Here is a 21,118-nt window from a genome sequence, read left to right on the forward strand (position 1 = left end):
GGAACTAGCTAGCTCTTGTAGACCAGGCTGGCCTCGAACTCACAGAGATCTGCCTGCCTCCGCCTCCCAAGTGCTGGGATTAAAGGCGTGCGCCAGCACTGCCAGCAAGAACCTATGCTTGATCCCCAGAACATAGGGGAAAGCTGGGCATGGTGGTGGTGCTCTCTCACACATACCCAGGTCAACTCTCAACTGTCCATGATCTCCATTACTCCTATCTCCCACTCCCATGTTTGCACAGCAAGACAGACCCAGGTCAGGAGGCCGGCAGCTTACAAAGTTGGCTTTATTGGTTTCTTGCTGCATCTCAGAGCATTAAGGTCCATCCCTCCCGGGAATGTGCCATTTAAGGAGATAAATACTTATTTTACTTCCCACACTGTAACAGGGCAAGGTTTAATAAAAATAGCAATATAATAACAATAATAATGACTGTAATCAATAATAAAATGCCCCCTATGTTCCCCTAATACACTTGGTTGAAGCTTCCAAAACAGGATCCTCCTTGCTGGGAAGGACCAAAGTGTGCCTGGAGATCTCCAGTGGCCCCGCAGGGTGTCCATCTCCCACCAAGAAGCCCTTATAAATACCCTCCCATCCCCTCCTGCCTAGGAAGCATCTTTTCCTGGACGGATTAGCTGGCAATAGTCCTGCTCTCAATCCTAAGCCCCTCCCCAGAGAAAAGTTCCTGGGTCTGGTTCCCCCCTTGCTCACTTGGCCTCCTCACATCTGCCTCCATCATCGCCTCTTCATCACTCGTTTTGTCCTCCTCCTCCTCGGGTTAGCACGGATCTCCTCTGATTGCATCACTTCCTCTTCTGCTTCCTTTGCTCCTCCCCTTTCTCTCACCTCTTTCACCTGCACTGTTCCTTCTCCTTTCCTACCCTTTCCCTCTACATCAGAGCCGGTATCTCCAGCCTGACCCCGAGCAAAGATCTTGGCATGCTTCATCTTGGCCTTAGCTGGGGCCCAGGCTACACAGACAAGACACCCAGCATACTCCCAAGGACCTGTCCCTCCCCACTCCTCATCCTGACTCCTACCAGCTTCCCAGGGCTTGGACCTTTGAAGTACAGCTTTGGCACATCATCCCTGGGCATCAGAGCCACGGCACTCGCAGAGGCCAATGTTGGCCTGTGGTAGAAGCCCAGGGAAAAGGCAGGATGTGGGCAAGGAGTCAGACCCTATTCCTGGAGACCCAGGCAAGCCTTACTCGTAGCCCTCCACCTAGGCTGTCCCTGAGTCTGAATTTCAACACGTCCCGGACCAGCCGGAGTATGGCATCCCACAAGCTCTTCGCTTCCTCATTCCTTCTGTCTTGGGACTGGGTGGGCACGGCCAGAGAGCATCAGGGGGTGCCCTCTGACTCCGGGCCTGGGGGGAGACTTCGGGGTCGCTCTGAGACCTGTAGGGAAAAACAGGAAGTCAGACAGGAAGAGGACTTTCTTCCCATGGCGCCAGTGCCTCTCAGAAGTCTTGAAGGACCCAGCACTTGCAGTAGCAGGACCATAAAGGAAGGTGCCCTGGAGGTGTGGTGAGTCCTCAAAGAACCACAACTACAGGGACAAACCCAGTGCGCTGTTGCTTATTCCACATCCAGTCAAAACGCTGTGCTCTAGGCAGGGAAATGAAAACTAACCCCACCTGCCACGGATCCCATGGATGGACAAAGACGTAAAGCCTGGAAGAAAACCCACAGCACGAACTGGGTGTAGAGATGCCTGGCTGTAGCCCCAGCACACGGAAGGTGGAGGCAGGAGAATCGTGAGTTCAGTATTGGCCTAAGCTACATGAGACCCTTTAGAAAAGGGTAAAGAAGCCGGGCGTTGGTGGCGCACGCCTTTAATCCCTGCACTCGGGAGGCTGAGACAGGTGGATCTCTGTGAGTTTGAAACCAGCCTGGTCTACAGAGCGAGTTCCAGGACAGCCTCCATAGCCACAGAGAAACCCTGTCTCGAAAAAAAAACAAAAAACAAAAACAAAAAAAGAATGTAGCTCTGGGGCCTTGAATTCAAAGATATCCTGCTGTTTCTGTCTCCTGAGTGCTGGGATTAAAGGCACACACTTCCATGCCTAACCTGAGCTACATTCTTTATTTAAGATTTATTTATTATGTATGCAGTATTCTCTTTTTTTTTTTTGTTTTTTTTTCCAGACTGGGTTTCTCAGTATTGTTTTGGAGTCTGTCCTGGAACTCACTCGGAGGCCAGGCATTGGTAGCGCACGCCTTTAATCCCAGCAGAGGCAGAGGCAGGCAGATCTCTGTGAGTTCGAGGCCAGTCTGGTCTACAAAGTAAGTTCCAGGACAGCCTCCAAAGCTACAGAGAAACCCTGTCTCGAAAAACCAAAAAAAAAAAAGATTGCCACACAACCCTGATGACCTGAATTCGAGCTCTAGAACCAAGGTAAAAAACTAAATGCAGGCATTCATCTGTAATTCCAGCACAGCTACACTGAGATGGGAAACAGAGGCAGGAGTATCAGCTGGATGCTTGTACGCTGACCAGTCTGGAGCACACAGGACAGAAACAAGAGACAATGTCTTAGTGGAAGGGAAGAACCAGCTCTTGAGAGTTGTCCTCTGGCCCCCACATGTGTGCTGTGGCATGTACACACCGGCACTCTCACACATGCTATGCACACAGTCTCACAAGCTCCTGTTATAGGACACCCCTCCCATGCAGCTGACACTGTGCAGGGACCGTCTGCTGTCACCGGTGCCACAGTAATATCACCATTTTGCAGGTAGGACAAGCTCAGGGCGGTTGGTCCTCCCTGATTGGGAGCACACAGCTATGGCTAGGCGAGCTAGGAGTTCAGATGGGTCCATGTGCCTCCAGGGGCTTGGGAAAGTAACTCTGCAGGCTTTCTGTGCTCAGATAGGTCTCTGGCTTCCTGTTCCAGTGCAGAGCTTACTCAAAAAGTGTCTGAACGTTGAGTGGGGGAGGGAAAGCCCTACTCACTGGCTCACCTGTATCAGGGATGCTGTAGGGCTCAGGGACCCCTGGTGACAGGACACTGATTCGCTGGACAGAGATGTCCAAGGTTTCCTCTTCACTGCTGGCAGGGGTAGGGAGATGGAAGGACAAAATGCCTGGGTTAGATCTAAGGGCTCAGAAGGAGCGGTGACCTGGAGGAGGCATGCAAGTGCTGGAGGCTGTAGGGCTACCCTTACTGGGGTTTGTCTCTCCAGGGAGGCCATCGCTGCCCATGGACGCTGGGCGTCGCAGTGCCTCTGAGAAGCTGTGTGGCCGCTGCGGTCCGGAGCTGCGAGGACCTCTGCTCTTCTCCTGGAAGAAAACAGTGTCAGGGGACAGAGCAGAAGGTTGGGACCAGGAAGCACTGCCCATGGGAACTCAGCTTCTGGTATGGATGTATTGAGGTCTGGTTATCAGCAGAATGAGCCAAGAAATCAACAGAAGCCTGTGACTGGATCAATCACCACAGGGGTGACTGAGACTGGCTCCAGAGAGCTCACCTTGGCCCCGTCCCTGGCACTAGACCTCCTGTCCGTAGGGCCCACGTGTACCAGGTGGTTGAAGTTGGTGGGTGGTGAGATGAACTTGGAGCGCACAAAAGGATCCTTCAGCATCTCCCTGCAGGCAGAGGGGGTGCAAAGAGCGGGGCTGCAAACCGCTCCCCGCCCCTAAGAGCAGAAAGCTCCGCCCAGCAGCCACAGCCACACCACACATGCAGACCTGCGCTGCTGCTGTCGCAGCTCCTCAGACACCCGGAAGAAGAAGTGGCGCTTGCTCTTGGTTCTGAACAGCTGGCGCCGGCTGTTGTCAGTGAGGTCGGGAATGTCAAACTCGTCCTTCTCTGTGGAAATTCAGGGACATGGGGAGGTGCTCACATGTCCCAGCCAGCTGGTGCACGAGCTCACACTTGCGCACAGGTGAACACGCACACAGATGTAGGCAGGCTTACACTCCCTCACCTGCTAACGGGTTCCTGAGGTAGGTCAGGCGGACCTTCTCGGTGCCATAGAGGAACAAGGTGCCTTCTGGATTTAGAGGTCTAACCTGAGGCAGAAAACAGAGGTCAGGCCATGTTCCCCACCCCATCCCACCCGCATCCAGAGTAGACCTTCACCTTCTTGAGTGGCACAGTCTGCACCCATTCTGTTCTCCTCACATCAAACACATCAATGGAGTTTTCACTGAACACTGTTAGGTAGGGCGCTGTGTAACCTGCGGGTGAGGAACAGCCTCTATGTACTACGCAGCCACAGGCAAGTCAGGCACCTCTCTGTCCCACAGGGAGGCCTGCCCCACCCAGCTCTGTAACAGATGAGATAATAGCCAGCACTCACTACATGCCCACACAGTTCAGAATACTTGGCATGTTTGTCCTCTCTTTACTCTTGGGCCGATCCAAGTAGGAGCAGGTACTATAATCACCCGGATCTTGGACATTACAGATGAGGTAATGGAAATCTCAGAGCAAAGTAATGGTCAAGGTCAGACAGCTAGTGAGGGAGAGCAGGACATGGCCAATGTAGTCTGTGGGGCACCTAACCCCAGACCTCACCACAGAAGAGCCTCTACTCATAAAGGACAGTTCCCCTTTCTGACCCCCACCCTCACACCCGCTACAAGTGACCACACCAGATCATGCCCCTGCTCCATTCATTCGCTCATTCTTCCGGAGAAGCACAGCCCCCAGGGTGTGCCTGCCCAGGCGAGTGCTGGATGCAGAAGTCAACCTAGCCTGTTTCACAGGCCCCAGTGCACAAAAGCAGTCACAAAGGGCATGGCAAGACCCAGGACACAGGTATGAACCAAACCAAGAGGTGGTGTGAGACTAGGGAGTAGTAATGGGAGAGGGAAGGGGTGTAAAGGCAGCACTGACAGCGACGGCCATCATGATGGTCACTTGTGGCATAAGTGCTGCCATTGAAGTTGGTCAGGTAGAAAATGAAGTCAGGAAGAACAAAAGCAAAGGCTAGGGACACGAAGGTCCTAGGCAGGACAGAACAGGGTGGCTGACCCTCCAGTGCCTGTCCCCACCCTGCTGGGCCCTCTACTGGCCTTACCCCATCCAGTGGGTGCCGCTGGCCACAGTAGCTCGTGATTTCGTGACTTGCGGCCAGCGCCATCCACGTAGACACCAGCAGTGGCGAAGAGCAGAAGGAGCTCACTGAGGCTGAGCTCCACAGCACCCAGTGCCTCCCCCAGGCCCCCTCGGGACGCCGGCAGCTCCTCAGGCACCAGGCCAGTCCCCAGCGCTAAGGGTGCAGCCTCATTGAGCAGTGGGTAGAGAGCAAAGGTGCCCGCAGCACCCACACAGAGCCGATCGCCCAGCAACCCCAGGCTCTGCACTGGAGCTGGCACTTGTAGCTCTCGGATTCGGCGCTGCCAGGGCCCTGGTCCTGGGCCCAGCTGGTAACAGAGCACTTGGCGTTTGACGGCCACACAGAGCACAGGGGTCCGAGCCTGTAGTATGCGCCCAGCTGCCAAAGCCTGGCAACCTCGGGATTCAGGGATCTTGACACCTGACACCTCAGCATTCTCCAGTTCAGCCAGGGCGAAGAGGCGCACACTGGGACCACGGCCGCAGAGAACGACCAGCAGACCAGCTGCAGAGCTCACAGTCAACCGCTGCACCCTGCGGCAGTCCCCCACCTGGAAGATGTCTGTGGGGTTGGCGGGACAGAGAGAGGAGCATGTGGGTGAGAAGCAGCAGGTGCCCATGGTCACGAGTACCCTGGGGCTGGCCCTCCCCAGGCCCACACCCACCCTAGTCCAGCCATATGGTACCATTGCTGTGGAGATGAATCACAAACAGCCCCTCCTCGGTGCCCAGGGCAAGCCGTTTTTGATCTGACAGAAGAAGAGAGGTCAGAGGTCAGAGTGCTTGTCCAGTAACACCTTGAGGCAATAGAATTGGCGACCCCACACACTGTCCACACACCCCATCCTTGTGCCCTTCTTGTTCACAATTTACCCTGGCTGTAATGAGGAAAGGCCTTGGTGACAGGGGTCAGGGTGAGGCCCACTACCTTGAGCTGTGAGATTCTGAGTAAATCTTACTCTCCTTCTATGAAGTCAGGACAGCACCTTCTTACAGAGCTGCCATAAGAAGAGACGGCAGAGGGGAGGGAAAGTGCTAACAAGCACAGATCCGCAAACACCCCCATGTCTGGCTCCTGACTGACCCAGGGGCTCCTGTAAGCTGGAGTTGGCTCAGGGCCTCAGCTGCAGGAAGAAGCCAGGGACCCCCGCTTCCTGCCCCTTTCCCAGTGGTCAGTTATGGAGGGAGGACCCTTACTCAGTGAAACTATAACAGGCGTCTACCCCCTTGCTCACCCAGCTGCCAGGAAGAAAGTTAAGACAAAGAGTGCTATTTGTGTTTTTGTAGAGACAGTGTCTTACTCCATAACCCAGACCCACAACTCACCATGTAGCTGGCCCAAGCTGGCACGAATTTGGGGTAATTCTCCTATTTGGTTGTTCATTTTGTTTTGTTGAAAAAGGGCCTTACAGCCGGGCGTTGGTGGCGCACGCCTTTAATCCCAGCACTTGGGAGGCAGAGGCAGGCGGGTCTCTGTGAGTTCGAGGCCAGCCTGGTCTACAAGAGCTAGTTCCAGGACAACCTCCAAAGCCACAGAGAAACCCTACCTCGAAAAACCAAAAAAAAAAAAAAGAAAGAAAAAGGCCCTTACATAGTTCAGGCTACACTCAATTCACTGTGTAGATGAGGCTGGCTTTGAACTTCTTATCCTCGCCGGGCGTTGGTGGCGCACGCCTTTAATCCCAGCACTCGGGAGGCAGAGGCAGGCGGATCTCTGTGAGTTCGAGGCCAGCCTGGTCTACAAAGTGAGTTCCAGGACAGCCTCCAAAGCCACAGAGAAATTATTTAATTATTTTGTGTGTATTGAGTGTTTTGACTGTGTGTAATGTCTGTGCATCATGTGTGGTCCTGGTGTCAGTAGCGGACAGAAAGTGGTATTGGGTGATCTATGGAGTTACGGATGATAGTGAACTCCCATGTGGGTGCTGGGAATTGAACCAGGGCCTATGGAGGAGCAGCTGGTGCTTTTAACCACCGGGACAGCTTTCCAATCCGGTTTGTTTTGTTTTTTAAGCTACTTATTAGCTAAGGATGACCCTTAGCTAATTGTTCCATTATGATCTTACATGTGCTGGGATTATATACAGGCACCAAACCACACCTAGTGTTTTTGGTTTTTTTGAGACAAGGTCTCCATATATAGCTCAGCTCAGGCTGACTTTAAACTCTGGAGCTTTCTGCCTCAGCCTCCCAGGACACTCTGTTCCTTCCACTTACTGAGATTCTCTTAGAAAAAGGAGAAACAGCTGGAAGTGGTAGTGTTCACTTTTTTTTTTTTTTTTTGTGGTTTTTCGAGACAGGGTTTCTCTGTATTGTTTTGGAGGCTGTGCTGGAACTCACTCTGTAGACCAGGCTGGCCTCGAACTCACAGAGATCCGCCTGCCTCTGCCTCCCGAGTGCTGGGATTAAAGGCGTGCGCCACCAACGCCCGGCGGTAGTGTTCACTTTTAATCTTAACCCCAGCACTCGCAGGCAGAGGCAGGCAAATCTCTGCGAATTCTAGGCCAGCCTGGTCTACATAGTGAATTCCAGGACAGCTAGAGCTATGTAAAGAGACCCGGTGTCAACAGAACAATGACAACAAAAGGGAACCAGAACCTACAGAAATGAAGTGGAGAGAAGCCAGGCTGTGTGGTTCATGACCCATGGCTTGCCACACAGCAACAGAGGAGGGATGAGAGGCTATGCATCTGGGATTGGCCTAGGCTAGTGCCTCCCTACTAGCCTGCACGTTCCCTACAGGCTACTCAGAGTGACAGTCCTCCAGCATAAGACTTACCAATGACAGCAGCACAGAGCGTGTGAGGCAACAGAGGCAGTCCATTGTCATAGGCCTCCTTGAGGGTGTACACTGGCCGGGGCCTCGGACGTGCATCCAGCAGCAGCCGCTGCAGCTCACCCAGCACCTGAAGCCAACGCTCCCGCTCCCCCTCATTCTCAGCCAGCAGCAGCACGGTACACGTGGTGGGTGGCACCGTCAGCTGGGAGGCTGTCACCTGTGGAGAGGGAGTCAGGCTGGAGGGCTACAACCAAGAGCCATCCATTCCTCCTTCCCCTACCGATGTTTGCTAGCATGCCAGCTGGTTATAGCGCTAGGCAGGGAGTAAGCCAGACAGAGTATCAGGCAAGCACACTGGCAATTTCAGAGCCCAGTGACGGGTGCCATAACAGCAAAGATAAGCACTGTGGGAACGCAGAGTAGAATCCCTAAAGCAAGCCAAGAGATGAAGGATAATTGCCCAGGGGACAAGACTACCACCCAGTGCTAGTGAACCTGGGTCCAAGGGACTGGGCCTGGAAGGTTCTGACAATTCTATGCAGAGGAATGAGACTGAGGAGGAGTTATACATGAATGCAAGGCACTCTGGGAAAAAGCAAGGTATGGCTAGTAAGGTAAGGACTCTGGGGTTGAGGGCTGAGAAAGTCTGCAGACTCAGATGCTGGGTGGCTCTAAGTATTGCTTGAGAGCCTGCTGAGGGTACTGGGCAGCCATTCAGGGGCCGCAAACGAAGCAGGACATAGACAGACTGCCGTGTGGCAAGCTCACAGTGGCTATGGACCAATTAGCATGTGAGGGTGAGGTGGCTGGCAGAAGACAGAGTGGAGATGCAGCAGTGACCAAGACAGGGCCAGCATAGGAGGCACATGGAGGCTGGGCCAAGCCTGCCCTGAGCACTCACCCTAAAGATGCGCGGCAGGTCCTTGGATTGGGCATGGATGACATCCGAGGCCAAGACAGGGGTGGCTGAGAACTGGGGATCCCTGGGAGGAACAAAGGCTACATGAGAGATTGCACTGTCTCTGAATGAACCCTCACCACCTGGGTCCTGTGTTACTGCCCAGCACCTACCTCAGATCTAAAGCCTGCAGGAGGACACCATTGGCCAGGCTTCCTCGAGGGTCAGGAACATCAAACAGCAACAGGCGGGAGTCACTGAGAGCAGCATATACGCGCTGCCAGCCCCGCCGGACGCCTGAAGGCCGTGGCACCTAGGGGAGAGACAGGCATGGAGGGCTGCACAGGCCCTTGGCTCCCATGCCTACCGTCCTCAGCCCTTAGCCGCAGCTCACCGACAGGAAGCCCTCATAGGCAGTGCCTGTGCCAGTCTCGGGGTGCACTCCCAGGGCTGTGCGGAGGAGTTCAGGGGGCACAGGGCAAGGTGGGGCCTGCGGAGCACAGGCTGAATGACAGAAGTAGCCGCAGGCTGTGGGGAAATGGAGAGTTTTGGAAGGATGAGGCAAGCCAGGCAGCCTTCCTAAACAGCTCCCCTGGGGCCAATGACACTCGAACTGTCACCCATTGACATCAAGTGAGAAAGGAATAACTGAGTCGGGGAAATTTGACCAAGAGGCATGGGTGATGCTGGGTTGAGGAACAGCCTGGGTGTGTCAGGGTCATACCCTGGGCGCTGTGTGTGAGGGGAGATCCTGAAGGAGAAAGATTCTTACTGTCACAGCCGAGGCCCTGGCGGCCCAGGCCCAGCATCAGCGAGGTACAGCGGAGACACTTGGTAGGGGATGGGAAACTCCGGGGACGTAGTGTGTGTGAGCCCGGCTGTGAAGAGGTACATGCTGTCACCATTCCTGCCAGGGACTCCCAGTACCCCAAGATCCATCCCAAAGGGTCAGATGGCCGAGAGGCTGAGCCAAGTGGCCATGTCAATTCTGAGTGCCTGTGAGGCCATGTCAAAAAAAAAAAAAAAAAAAAAACCAGCACCACCACCTTAAACATGGCCTGCAGGGGTGGGGTAGGGGTGGGGGTATCCCAAAGGGATTATGGGAAAGTGGCCCCCTGGTCACTGACCTTAGCAGGAGGACCTTCTGCAGGGGTAGTGGTGGCGGCAGGCACTCTGGGGAACACAGTCTGCAGGAAGTGAGTGAGTGAGAAGGGAGTATGCTGAGAGCCCAGCCCCACCTGGGAACCTCTTATCTGCTCTCACCCCCACGCGCAGACTGCGGCGGCCCTCCGGCCTCAGCTCGGCTTCTGCTCCAGACCTTGGGGCCTCTCCTGAATTGCCAGGGTCCTTGGCAGAATCCTTCTGGGGGATGAGTGGGGATGGAAGACAGATGAGTCACCATGTTCCTCGCCAGGACTCCTCCCTAACTGGTCCCTTTACCTGGTTCTTACCTCTGTGTTCCGGAAGGACAGGAGAGGGATGAGGGAGGTGGAAGGCTTGGCCTCTGTAGACAAAGAGTACAAGGAACTGAGGTTGCTGACCCCAGGCTAAGGAACCAGGGGTGGCTGTGAGCCTCAGTTTCCAGCTCAGTAAGATGCAGAAATGTCCACAGGTGGGGCTTGGGGGAGTCCAGCACACAACAGTGTTCATTAAGTGCTGAGTGGCAGACAGGTTGCTGGTGTAAACAGTGATGTGTAGGAGGAACAGATTTCTCTCGTATGGACACAGCTGTCATGGGAGCTCCCTGGCATTTATGAGGCTGGAGTTGGGACTGGCTCCAGGGTAGGCAGCAATGGGCACTCACCCCCTGGCCCACGGGCTCGAAGCTCCTCCCGTAGTTCAGCCACCTCCTGCTGCAGGGCCTGGCTTTGCTTCTCAGCCTCCTGCAGGCGGCTGGGGAAAGAGAGTAATGGCTCACCACAGGCCTCTGCATGGACCCCACTCCTGTGGCGTCTGCCCATGGACCCCACTCCTGTGGCGTCTGCCCATGGCCTCACCATTCTGCCTGCAGCTGAGCCTCCTGCACCTGGGTCAGCCGCTCCTGCAGACCCTGCTTGGCCCTGATCTCAGCTTCCAGTGCTGACTGAAGCTCCAGCCGGGCTGAGGCCTCCATCTTCTGCAGCCTCCGTGCCTTCCACTGGTGGTCCTGGTAGCAGTCAAGGATGTTTTCTGGGACTGGCAGCTTCAGAGACTCCTCCCTTCCGCTACAGCATATGGCTGCCCATGCCACTTGGCTAGACCCAAAGACCCCTCTCTTCCCTTCTTCAACCCTCAGCATAAACCTGGAGCTCGGGGATAACACGATGGCTCAGAAGGCAAGTGTCCTGCCAAACCTGAAAACGAGTTCACTCCCTGGGAGCCCACATGGCAAGAAGAGAGAATCAGCTCCCATAAGCTGTCTTCTGACCTCTACACAAACACACAGATGCTGTGCTCTTGTGCATGGGGCTCACCAGAGGCCGAGTAGGGAGTGTTTGGGTGCCCACATTTCGCAAGGACTCCAGCTCCTCAGCCATCTTAGTAGCCAAGGCCTGTAGGTAGCCTCTTGAGACCTTCTCATCATTCACCCTGAATAGGAATGGGCTATGTGTCATGGTCTGGGTCCTCAGCCACACCCAGGCCCCACCCAGCCCCAAGGCACCCACCAGCTAAGGATGTCGGCGATCTGGGCCTCCCAGTTGCTCTCAGTCTCCCGCCGTTCACCCTCCAAACGCCGTTTGCTCTGCAGCTCCAGCTCCAGCTCTTCTGCCAGCTGGGGCCGCAGAGGACGGTGGGCTCAGTTCCCAGGGACCTTGCAGGCCTGGCTATATACCAGGTATCTGACCCCTGTCAGTCTCCCCACAGATCACCCACCACTCTGAGCCCCATGTCTGTCCATGCTTCCCCCGTGCTACAGTGTGTCCAGCAGCTGGGACCCTGGAACTCTTCCCTGACCCTGCTGGCAGTCTGCCCTTTTCTGGTCCCCTCTGCTCACCCGTTCCTGCTCCCGGCTCAGTCGCTGGTTTTCCTCCTGGAGTTGGCACAGAGCCTCCTCTTTCCCAACACTGATCCTGGAGAGAAGGCCAAGGAGACAGAGTTGACTCCCAGCCCAGCGCGGCCCTGTCCTCTCCTGGCTGCCCCTGCCATGTGCTCACCCTTGGCTGCAGGCATACTCCAGCTGCTCCCTCAGAGCCGCCACCTCCTTCCTCAGCTGGGCCTCTTGAGACTGACCCTCAGGTGATCCCATGCCGTTGGTCTCAGGGGCTGCGTGGATGGTCTTGACAATGTACAGAGGAAGCAGGGCAGGTGTTTGAGGAGCCGTGGCCCACCTCACCCTGGGGCTCTAAAAGGGGTTAGACTAAGGGGAGTGTCTCTTGCCATGGGAGGGAAAACTCCATACCTTGGCCTGGGAAGATTCCTTCTCATGGCTTTGTTTATATTGTCCCTGGAGCTGTGTCACCTCCTGACTCAGGGTGGCCACCTGGCTTTCTAGCTGTGATGAGATACAGGGACAAGGTAATGCTAACCCTGTCCATCTAACCCTCTTTGTGTCATTCTGACAAAGACTTAGAGACACAGATGGCCCCATCTCACCACCAGGTCCTGTTTGGAATACACCAGCCACACGGGGCTGAAAAGGACATGGGGTTCCCAACACTTTGAACCTAAATCCTTGCTACTCTCCTCTCCCACTATCCTCACTAACCTCCCTCCGGACAACCCAGGCTTCCTCCAGCTGGGAGTTCAGGGCCTGGATCTGGCTGTTTGTGGCTGCCTCTCTCTCCTGGGCTTCCCACAGCCTCTGGAGGAATTCTTCCTGCCGGTCCTGGGCTTGGCACAGTTCAGCAGCCTGCACCTGCAATGCTGCTTGAGCTTCATTCAGCTCCTGAGGACCAGGGCAAGAAGGAAAGACTAAGTCAGGGCACTGACCTCAGGGACATGAAACCCTAGGTCACTCACCCACCTCACCTATGGCTCACCTGCTGAATGCGGTCCTTCTCCTGTTGCAGTTGACTATCTGGGCCCGGGCTCTCAGCAGGGAGGCCATCAGTCTGTGAGAAGGGGGCCTGGCTGTCCCTCAGTGTCTCTGTCGGGAGCAGTCATTGAGACTTGCACATAGAGCCAGCTTCCCTGAGTCAGGCGTTCCATGTGCAGGATCTCACAGATTTCCCCCACAGCCAGGAAGACGGTCTACATCCCCAGACCACACAGCACACACCCAACAGGAGGCAGGGCTGGGACCCAGAAAGGACCAGGCTGTTACAAGAACAGGACAGTGATACCTGCCAGTCTCTCCTGAAGAATCTGTACTTCCTTCTGCAGCCGCACCAGCTCCTGGGGCTGTAAGGCACCATGCAGGGCCTCTGGCAGGAGAAGGGCCTCTGGGTGAGTAGCCGGGCCTGCAGCAGTCAACCCCTCACCCTGGCCTGACAGTTCCAGCTTTGCCCAGATGCCCTGTACCTTGACACTTGCGGCTGAGCTCCACCTTCTCCTGCTCCACACTGTGGAGCTTCTGCTCTGGGGCAGCCAATAGCTCAGTGTTCTTTGCATCTCTGGGGCTGAAAAGGGACAAGAGAACACAGTCAGCAGAAAACCAGCCTCATGTACCAATCATCCATCCATCCAAGAAATAGCACATCACTCTAGACCCAAGCCTGGGCTCTACGCTGGGAGAAAACCATCAGACCACACCCTGCCTTTGGGGACCTGGATGAGCAGGGTGACCCTGGTGAGCCATGGACAACATCTGAGCCTGAGCCTGTTTCCTCACAGGGAAATGGAAAACAAGGCGCACGCCTTCAATCCCAGCACTCAGGAGGCAGAGACAGGCAGATCTCTGAGGCAGGGCTACACAGAGAAACCATGTCTCAAAAAACCAAAGGGCTCTTCAGGGGCCAGTGAGCTGAATCAGCTGGTAAGGGTGTCTGTTGCCAAGCCTAACCACCTGATTCCATCCCTGGGACCCACATGGTGGAAGGAGAGAACTCACTTCTGAAAGTTCTTCTCTGCCCTCCACAAGTGCATTGCAGCACATCATGCCAACACACACACACACACACACACACACACACACACACGAATATTAATCAAATAAATAAACGTAAAAAAAACAAAAGGCCAGGCGTTGGTGGCGCACGCCTTTAATCCCAGCACTTGGGAGGCAGAGGCCGGCGGATCTCTGTGAGTTCGAGACCAACCTGGTCTACAAGAGCTAGTCCCAGGACAGCCTCCAAAGCAAAAGAAACCCTGTCTTGGAAAAAAAAAGAAAGAAAGAAAGAAAGAAAGCAAGCAACGAAGTTAACAAGGGTTCTTGAAAGCTACTGGAGAGAGGAGTCTGCTGGTCACACCCAGTGCCCAGGACCCTCAGGTGCATTGCTGTGAGTGCTCCTTCCACCTGTGCCTCTCTTGGGTGTCAGGCCAACCGAGGTATTTGAATGGATGATGCTAACCCTTTGTACAGAGGCCAATGAGGCTGGACAGTAAAGTTCCCTCATAGCCTCTGCCAAGAGTCTAGTACATTTAAGCTTTGATTGACCCTGAGGACAGAGAGTGCCTGTCATACGCTGAAGCCATTTTGTCCCTTCCCTCAGGGCTCTGATAAGCTACACATGCTCCCAGATTCCCAGAAGGTGTGATGACCAGACTCACCTGCCTGAAGTATAAGTGAAGCCTACAAATGGCAGGTGGTGGCCAGAGAAGGCCCCATGGGAGGGTGGTGGCAGCGTCTCCTACAGGAGAGGGAAGGAGAGTCAGGGTCACAGACGAAGTGGGAACTAGAAGAGTCCCACGAACTGGGCATTTACTAAGGTGTGCACCTGGGGAATAATACAGCCTGCCCCCACCCTCCCCCACCCCCCAAAAAAGGAACTGCAACTACCCTGAGCCCTTGTATTCAAGGTCTCCTAAAGGCTGCAAGTTTTCTTCCAAACAGCTAGGGCCAAAGTACTTGGTACAACCCACCACACAGAAGTCAGTCAAGGTGCGCCATAACTTTCATAAGCCTCAGAGGTCCAAAGGCCTCACCCTAGGCCTTCAACTGCTGTAGGGAACATCTGGGAGAGGTTCTCATAGCTCAGAAGGTCAAGCCAAGCCTCTTACAGAGGCTTCTGTCACTCACCGGATGGTTGAGGGTATCATCATCCACATCAAAGTTAGAGGTATCCACAGGCCCACGGAGTTCAGGGATGTAGGGAGCTGTGCTGGTTGCAAGCCTCTCCCAATCCACACCTTCAAAGAAAGGGTGCTTCCGGAAGTCGTCCAGCCCACCACGACCAAGCCGCTCCTCCTGGCGGCACAGCAGCTGTCGGATCAAGTCCTTGGCACTGGCAGGCACATCAGACACATCAGAGGGGAACTGGAGGTGGTCCTGTGGGTCGCAGGAGGAGCCAGGTCAGGCTGGAAGCCCACCTTGGTCTGAAGTCACCTACAGTCATACAGTGTGGAGGTCCCAGGGCCAGACAATCTAACCTCATGGTTCATGATCTTGCCGTAGGTCTCTACCAGAGATTCCGCATAAAAGGGTGTTTCCCCAAAGAGCAGCTCATAGGCACAGACGCCCAGTGACCACCAGTCACACTGCGGGCCGTAGTGGCCCTTGCCCTCCTCCATGGCCTGTAGGATCTCAGGAGAGATGTAGTCTGGAGTCCCAACGGCGACTGATGAATCCACCTGTGGCAGGGGTATTGATGCCATGAGGCCATGGGACTGGCCCAGGCACCCCACTCTCCAGGTACCCCCTATTAGAACCCAGTGCCCCTGCATTTGGCCTGCTATCCTCAGCTCCAATTCTAGGTGGGCTTCTTACCATGCCATTGTTGTTGAGACGCAGGCAGGAGCCAAAGTCTGCCAAGCGTATGTGGCCATTCATGTCAAGCAGGATGTTGTCAGGCTTGACATCCCTAAAGGAAGGGGTGAGAGAGAAGGGCTTAATATGCGTGCATGTGTTTAGACACATACTCAGGTGCACACCTGCCTGTGTGCGTGCTCACACCTGTGTGTGTATGCGCGAGAGAGTTAGGGAAGGCAAGTGCCGGGGAAGAAAAGGGCAGCTAGGCTGGAGGAAAAGGTTCGTAGTGCTGACTCTAGGAGCTGCACAGTGCACTGTGGGGGTTGCTGGAGTCAGCTGTCCCCTAAAAGGACACCACACCACTTGTCTGCCACTGAGAACTGGACGGTTTGAGCCAGGGGCTTACCTGTACTAAGCTCTGACTTGCTTGCCTATCAGGTAGGCGCACTGGCAGGCGCTTTTGGGAGGAAGATTGGGAAGTGAGAGCTCGAGGCCTCACCTGTGGACATAGCCCAGCTGGTGCAGTGAGTGAATGGCCAGCACCATCTCAGCCAGGTAGAACTGGGCAAGCTCAGGGGGGAGGCGGTCCTCAAAGCGGCTCAGCAGTGTGAGGAGGTCCCCACCAGCGTAGTAGTCCATCACCAGGTACTGGAGGACAGTGGGTAGAGCCAAGTCAGACTCAGTATGGGGACACCCGTTGACCCCCCACTGTGTCTTGGGGGCTCTGGGAAGACAGGGCTCACCAGTGACTCTGGCAACTACTGACGGCTTTTTTTTTTTTTTTTTTTTTTTGGACAGGGTCTCACTATGTAGCTCTGGCTGTCCTGAAATTCACTATATACACCAGGCTGGCCTTGAACTCACAGAGATCAGTCTGCCTCTGCCTTCCAAGGGCTCCCATGCCCAGTAGGCGGCCAGCTCAGAAGCAGAGCTAAGGAAGGAGCCTCAAGGCTCAGGAAACGGGAGACAGGCTGTTTCCTTTCTCCCAGGCAAGACTCCACTACTCAAAGATGCTCACCAGGTATTCCTCATCTTGGAAGGCATAGTGCAGAGCAGTCACCCAACGGCTGTCTCCCTTCACCAGAACATCTCGCTCCTCCCGGAAACAGGCCGTCTGAAGCAAGTTTGGAAAGCAGAGGGTAGAATGGGATCAATTGCCAGGGACTCCCCCTCCTCCAGCCCAGAGAATGAAGGACTCAAATGCCCAGAGGCTGGTCAAAGAAAGTTCTGCTCAAGCCTATGCTGGGATGGCTTTGGATAAGCCTGAGCCCAGCTTTCTGATGGTGGGCCTCAGTGTTTCTATAAGAATGGGAATTCATCCCACTTCATCATAAGTAAAGTTTACTGTGAGGGGTAGGAGATAAGGAACTATTGAGAATGGCATCCTATGTCCCGCCCCTTCTTCTGGCAGCACACACACCTTCCCCTACCCACTTGCAGGGTGCCTCTGACCCCAAACTGACCTCAGCCCTCTTCAGCATCTCCCACTTATGCAGCATCTTCATGGCAAAAATCTGACCACTGTCCCTCTGCCTAACCACAGCAACCTGAGGGCACCAAACATGCACTGGGTTAGGCCAGACCGAGTGCAAGGCCCTCCTCCCCAGCCACCCAGGACATTCACTTACCTCCCCAAAGGCCCCTCTGCCAATCACCTTCAAGATCTCAAAGTCATCTCTCTGCAGGCGCAGCTCTTTCACTTTTGTTACAAAGGGGCTGGCTGAGGGGATAGAGTAGACTCAGAGCCTTCTCCTTGGGACCTCCCATGAGAGTAGGACAGGGATTACTTTCCCAGAGACAGCCCAGCCAAGAGTCAGGTCAGAGCCAGGCTGGTCCTGACCAGCAAGCACACTGAGGGTCCTGGTCAGGGGACCGCTGTGCTCCAGACTCTAAGTCACCTCTAGCTGTGATATGGAGGGACTTTGTGGTCCTCCCCAGCCAGGGTCCTGATTCTGGCTGCCCAGGTCACCCAAGAGACAATGAAGATACCACTCCTACCTACCCCTACCTAGTTCACAGCCTTTGGTACCTCAAGGCCAACCCAGAGCCTATCTGGGAAACTGGATAGGTGACATTCCTTGTCCCCAGAAAGGCTTCTCTGCCATTGAGGAGCCTGGGTCTGGGGACCCTGTATGCAGAGTAATCTGGTAGAGGAAAGGCCTGGGGCAGCCCCTGAGGGCTGGGAGGACAGTCTCCGTAGTGCTCCAGAAAGACAGGCTTTGTGCTCCCCAAGTGGAGCCTCTGGGTCAGGAACAGAGGCCAGTCTGCTTAGGTACTCACAAGACTGGAAAACAGGGCCAAAACCTCCACCTGGTGCTCAATGCCAGAACCTGAGGGTGTGAGCACACAGGATTCCTTCCAGGCTTCACAGCCCTGCCACTTGGAGCCCTGCCTCCCTCTCTGGATGGGGCTTTTGCACACACACCCCCCTCCACAAGGGCCATGTCTGGCCACTCCCAGGCTCTCCCCAGAACTAGAGTGGCCTTAGGCCAGAGGAGAGGGCACTGAGTGTTGGGAAGTGAGGAAGACAGGAGTGACCAGTGAGGATTGGGGGTTATCTATGGTCTGGCGTTTTGCCTCAGTTTCCCCCTGCCAGGAGGTAAACTCCCTGCCAGCTGGGCAGGCATGGGTGGGGCAGAGAGCTGCTCCACGGGTTTATCAGGCAGAACCCTACAGCGGGGGTGGTTTGGAAACCTCACTACAGAAATTAATTGTCTCTTCCCAGTTTGTGCACAGAGCTCGGGAGGGGCAGCTACCAGTCGTGTGGGGCTGTCGGAGGTGACCACCAGGCACATAGGCCAAACCTGTTGCCCAGAACCAAGACATTCCATCCCTCTGAACAGGATGCCCAGTACCTTTGTCTTGCCAGAAGGGGTGGGGGCTCTGGGCAGGAGCAAGGGACAAGTTGGGGCAGGAGAGGCGTGAGTCACACCTGGCCTTGGAGTCACCTCAGGAGATGTCAACAGATGTCCCCTATGTTGGGGTCCCAGGCAGATGTGCCAGAGGCAGGCAGGAAAACCACACACACACACACACACACACACACACACACACACACAGTGTCATGGCGGGGTGATGCCAACTCAGACACATGCATAACACACAAAAGTCACAGGAAATAGGAAGGCAACAAGGCAGGACCCTACACTGCTCTCAGGCAGAAATGGCAAGTCTGCGGGATAGACCCCTAACCATACCAGGCCCAGTCTTATGCCTATCCATGGCTCAGGAGCGCCAGGAACGCTGATCACCTACTGGGCAAACACCCCACCCACCCTCCAGGCCCAGTTCCTATGCCCTCCCCTCCAAAGCCTGGCCAGGTGTGACTAGTGTAAAAATGTCACTAGAGCCTACACTGGGTTTAGGGTTGCCCTAGGTCATCTGCTCCCAAGGATTCAGATGAGTCAAACAGAAAAGGGTGCAGATCCGCTTCCATTGAGGACCCAAGTCCCCAAAGGGGCTGAGGTTTGTCCTTCCTCCAGGCTAGGGACTGGGGTAAGGAGACTTGTCTGCAAGGTGAGGTTGGAAGATTTGAGTGCGTGGAAGAGCCACACAGGTGGGTGGGGTCCCAGAGCAAAGTCCCAATCTCTTGAAGAAAAAAAGGAGATTGAGAAAGTCTGTGTTTATGTGACAAAACGGGAGTCCACCTGAATGTGTGTTCTGGGTGGGGCATGAAGTGTGACGTGTGACCAAGGAATCCTGGAGGTGACCGTTGTGGAGGATGTGTATTGGCAACATATGTCCGGGGTCTACGGCTGGGGATGAGCGAGTGCGTGAGGTGTACGTTGTGTACCTGTCCCTGTGTCTGGGAGTTTGAGGTAAGATGAGGTGAGTGAGCAGGCTGTGGAGTTCGACGGCAAGCGTTAGAGACAACGCGAGGAGTTAGTGTGTCTTCAGGAAGAAGTTTCTGGAGTGCGCCATCCCTGGGGAAGGGTCTGGGGAGGTAGAGCTCGGGCTGGTGTCCCCCCAGCCTCCCTTCCCGGGGGCTGCCTTGACCACTCACCCCAGCTCAGAAACTGCGCCACGTTGCGCTCCCGGCGCAGGGAGGCGCTGCTGAGCTCGTGGTGCAGCCCAAGCAGCAGATCCAAGAGGCCGTCGAGCCCCGGGCTGCCACCGGCCTCGCCCCGTACCAGCTGCTCCAGCGCACGCAGCCGCTGCTCCATAGCTGCGGCTGGAGCCCCACAACCCAGGCTAGAGCCCGGCTGCCTTCATGGCCCGTCCGTACGTCCGGCGGTCCGTCCGTGGTTCCGCGGCTCGCTTTGAGCGGCTTCCCCCCACCCTCCCGCCCTCCCCGCTGTCACCTTCCTCCGTCGCTACCCGCGCTCCCTCACCTGGCTGCCCGCCCCGCCCTCCAAGCCCGCCCCCGACGGACGGGCAGGTGCGCGCCGACCAATGGGAGCTGCGACTGAAGGTGAAGGTGGGAAGGCGGAGGCGCGCGGGGGCGGGGCCGATCCTCGGCCAGGAAGTGGAAGGGCGGGACACGAAAAGTAACTCCTGGGCGGGGTTGGAGGGGGGGGTCCATTGGGGTCGCGAGAGGCCCATCTCATCCCAGTGCCGCCCCAGTCCCAGCCCCACCGACACCCTCATGGGGCCCTGACCTTCATGGTGCGTGCCCAGGGCACGCAACTTCCCGCGCGCCGGGACCAGCGGCCTGTCCCTCAGCCAGGCCGGAGGGGCTAGGGACGGCTGCGGCCCTGGAGCCGGATGGGAGTTGTAGTCCGCTCTCGCCCGGGTTTGCAAGCCGCGCTAAGGCAACACACTCACCACCACCACTCCCCCCAAAAAAGTTTCTGATCTCCTTTACATCATTAAAGTTAACCCAGAGACATGTAGTTGCGGTAGGGATGGGCACACTCATTTAGCAGATGAATACACTGAGGCTTGACCCTCCTGTGGACCTAGGTGGTACCGCTTTTTAAGGCTTTGGCGGGAACAAGGCCAGCGGGCCTGACCTGGAATGTGGAGGGCTCGAGAAGTCCGAGATGGGCTGAAGGAAGCAAAGAGGGAGGAGGTGCTGGCTCTGTCCCGCGAATTCTCTGATTTCTGGCCAGCTGTGTCCAGCTGTGCTGGCCTCGATCCTACGAGACCATAGTTCTCGCCAGAACCAGATACCAAATGGAAGGGTGCATGGCAGGATCAGGGTCCCAGTGTTGAGGGAGGAAATCTTCTGAATGTTTGCAGGGGCAAATTGAATGGGACACCCCTACTCCTGTCAAACAGGGGGTTTAGAAACGCTGCGGGTCTCTCATTTGATCTGCAGAGCCCCTTCTCCGTGGGCTCCACAGTTTGAAATGGGGAAAACACAGGCGTGTGTTTCTTTCCCAGATCAGTCAGGCTGGGAAGGAGACTCAAGTTTCAAATTCAAATCTGGGCAGCCTCTGCACTGCTGCCAAGGGAGGAGGAAGGGCAGGCAAGAATTGGGATTGATGTTTTTTGTTTGTTGTTTTTGTTTTTGATAGGCTGTTCTGGAACACACTATGCAGCCAAGAGGTGCTGACATTGTTAGGTGGCTCGGTGGAGTCCTGGCAGCGTCTTCCCCGAGGGATTCTGAGCCTTCCTCGGGGCCGGGCAAGAATGAGGCCCACAGAAGGTATGAAACCAC

At 55.5% G+C, this 21,118-nt stretch overlaps 1 protein-coding gene across 5 annotated transcripts; it reads right to left on the bottom strand.

Annotated features, from left to right (window-relative positions):
- Nucleotides 1-270: 270 nt before the first annotated feature.
- On the bottom strand, nucleotides 271-20,106 carry Cdc42bpg (CDC42 binding protein kinase gamma). 5 transcript variants are annotated; one of them, XM_040748907.1, is made up of 37 exons: nucleotides 19,848-20,106; nucleotides 17,145-17,236; nucleotides 16,980-17,063; nucleotides 16,535-16,630; nucleotides 16,016-16,164; nucleotides 15,535-15,628; nucleotides 15,198-15,398; nucleotides 14,848-15,096; nucleotides 14,379-14,458; nucleotides 13,191-13,288; nucleotides 13,013-13,093; nucleotides 12,710-12,816; nucleotides 12,436-12,615; nucleotides 12,130-12,222; nucleotides 11,885-12,006; nucleotides 11,725-11,800; nucleotides 11,396-11,502; nucleotides 11,204-11,318; nucleotides 10,748-10,896; nucleotides 10,555-10,643; nucleotides 10,202-10,254; nucleotides 10,014-10,109; nucleotides 9,878-9,937; nucleotides 9,523-9,628; nucleotides 9,145-9,278; nucleotides 8,924-9,063; nucleotides 8,754-8,835; nucleotides 7,853-8,069; nucleotides 5,760-5,822; nucleotides 5,036-5,635; nucleotides 4,093-4,190; nucleotides 3,938-4,022; nucleotides 3,699-3,819; nucleotides 3,479-3,596; nucleotides 3,176-3,290; nucleotides 2,972-3,060; nucleotides 271-1,405 (listed from the first exon to the last, which is right to left on the bottom strand). In XM_040748907.1, the coding sequence occupies exons 1-37, from the start codon at nucleotides 20,101-20,103 to the stop codon at nucleotides 1,349-1,351; spliced, it is 4,752 nt and encodes a 1,583-aa protein (XP_040604841.1). In that variant the 5' UTR covers nucleotides 20,104-20,106; the 3' UTR covers nucleotides 271-1,348. The 5 variants fall into 5 exon arrangements, with proteins under 5 accessions (XP_040604841.1, XP_040604846.1, XP_040604835.1 ...); XM_040748912.1 differs by having other exon boundaries at nucleotides 2,972-3,057; nucleotides 10,014-10,112; XM_040748901.1 differs by having other exon boundaries at nucleotides 10,014-10,112.
- Between the last annotated feature and the right edge of the window lie 1,012 nt (nucleotides 20,107-21,118).

This window comes from Mesocricetus auratus, unplaced genomic scaffold (genome assembly GCF_017639785.1).
Source record: "Mesocricetus auratus isolate SY011 unplaced genomic scaffold, BCM_Maur_2.0 Super-Scaffold_4256, whole genome shotgun sequence".
Taxonomy (NCBI): Eukaryota; Metazoa; Chordata; class Mammalia; order Rodentia; family Cricetidae; genus Mesocricetus; species Mesocricetus auratus.

What these genes read in the sequence shown, in the direction of transcription:
- Cdc42bpg (XM_040748901.1), bottom strand. Translation starts at nt 20,103, where the DNA reads ATGAGGGTGTCGGTGGGGCTGGGACTGGGGCGGCACTGGGATGAGATG. An exon ending in CAGCTGGGCTATGTCCACAG is followed by an intron (nt 15,629 to 16,015) that starts GTGAGGCCTCGA and finishes CCCTTCCTTTAG; the next exon opens with GGATGTCAAGCCTGACAACA. An exon ending in CCCTGGAGAGACAAACCCCA is followed by an intron (nt 3,061 to 3,175) that starts GTAAGGGTAGCC and finishes TACCCCTGCCAG; the next exon opens with CAGTGAAGAGGAAACCTTGG.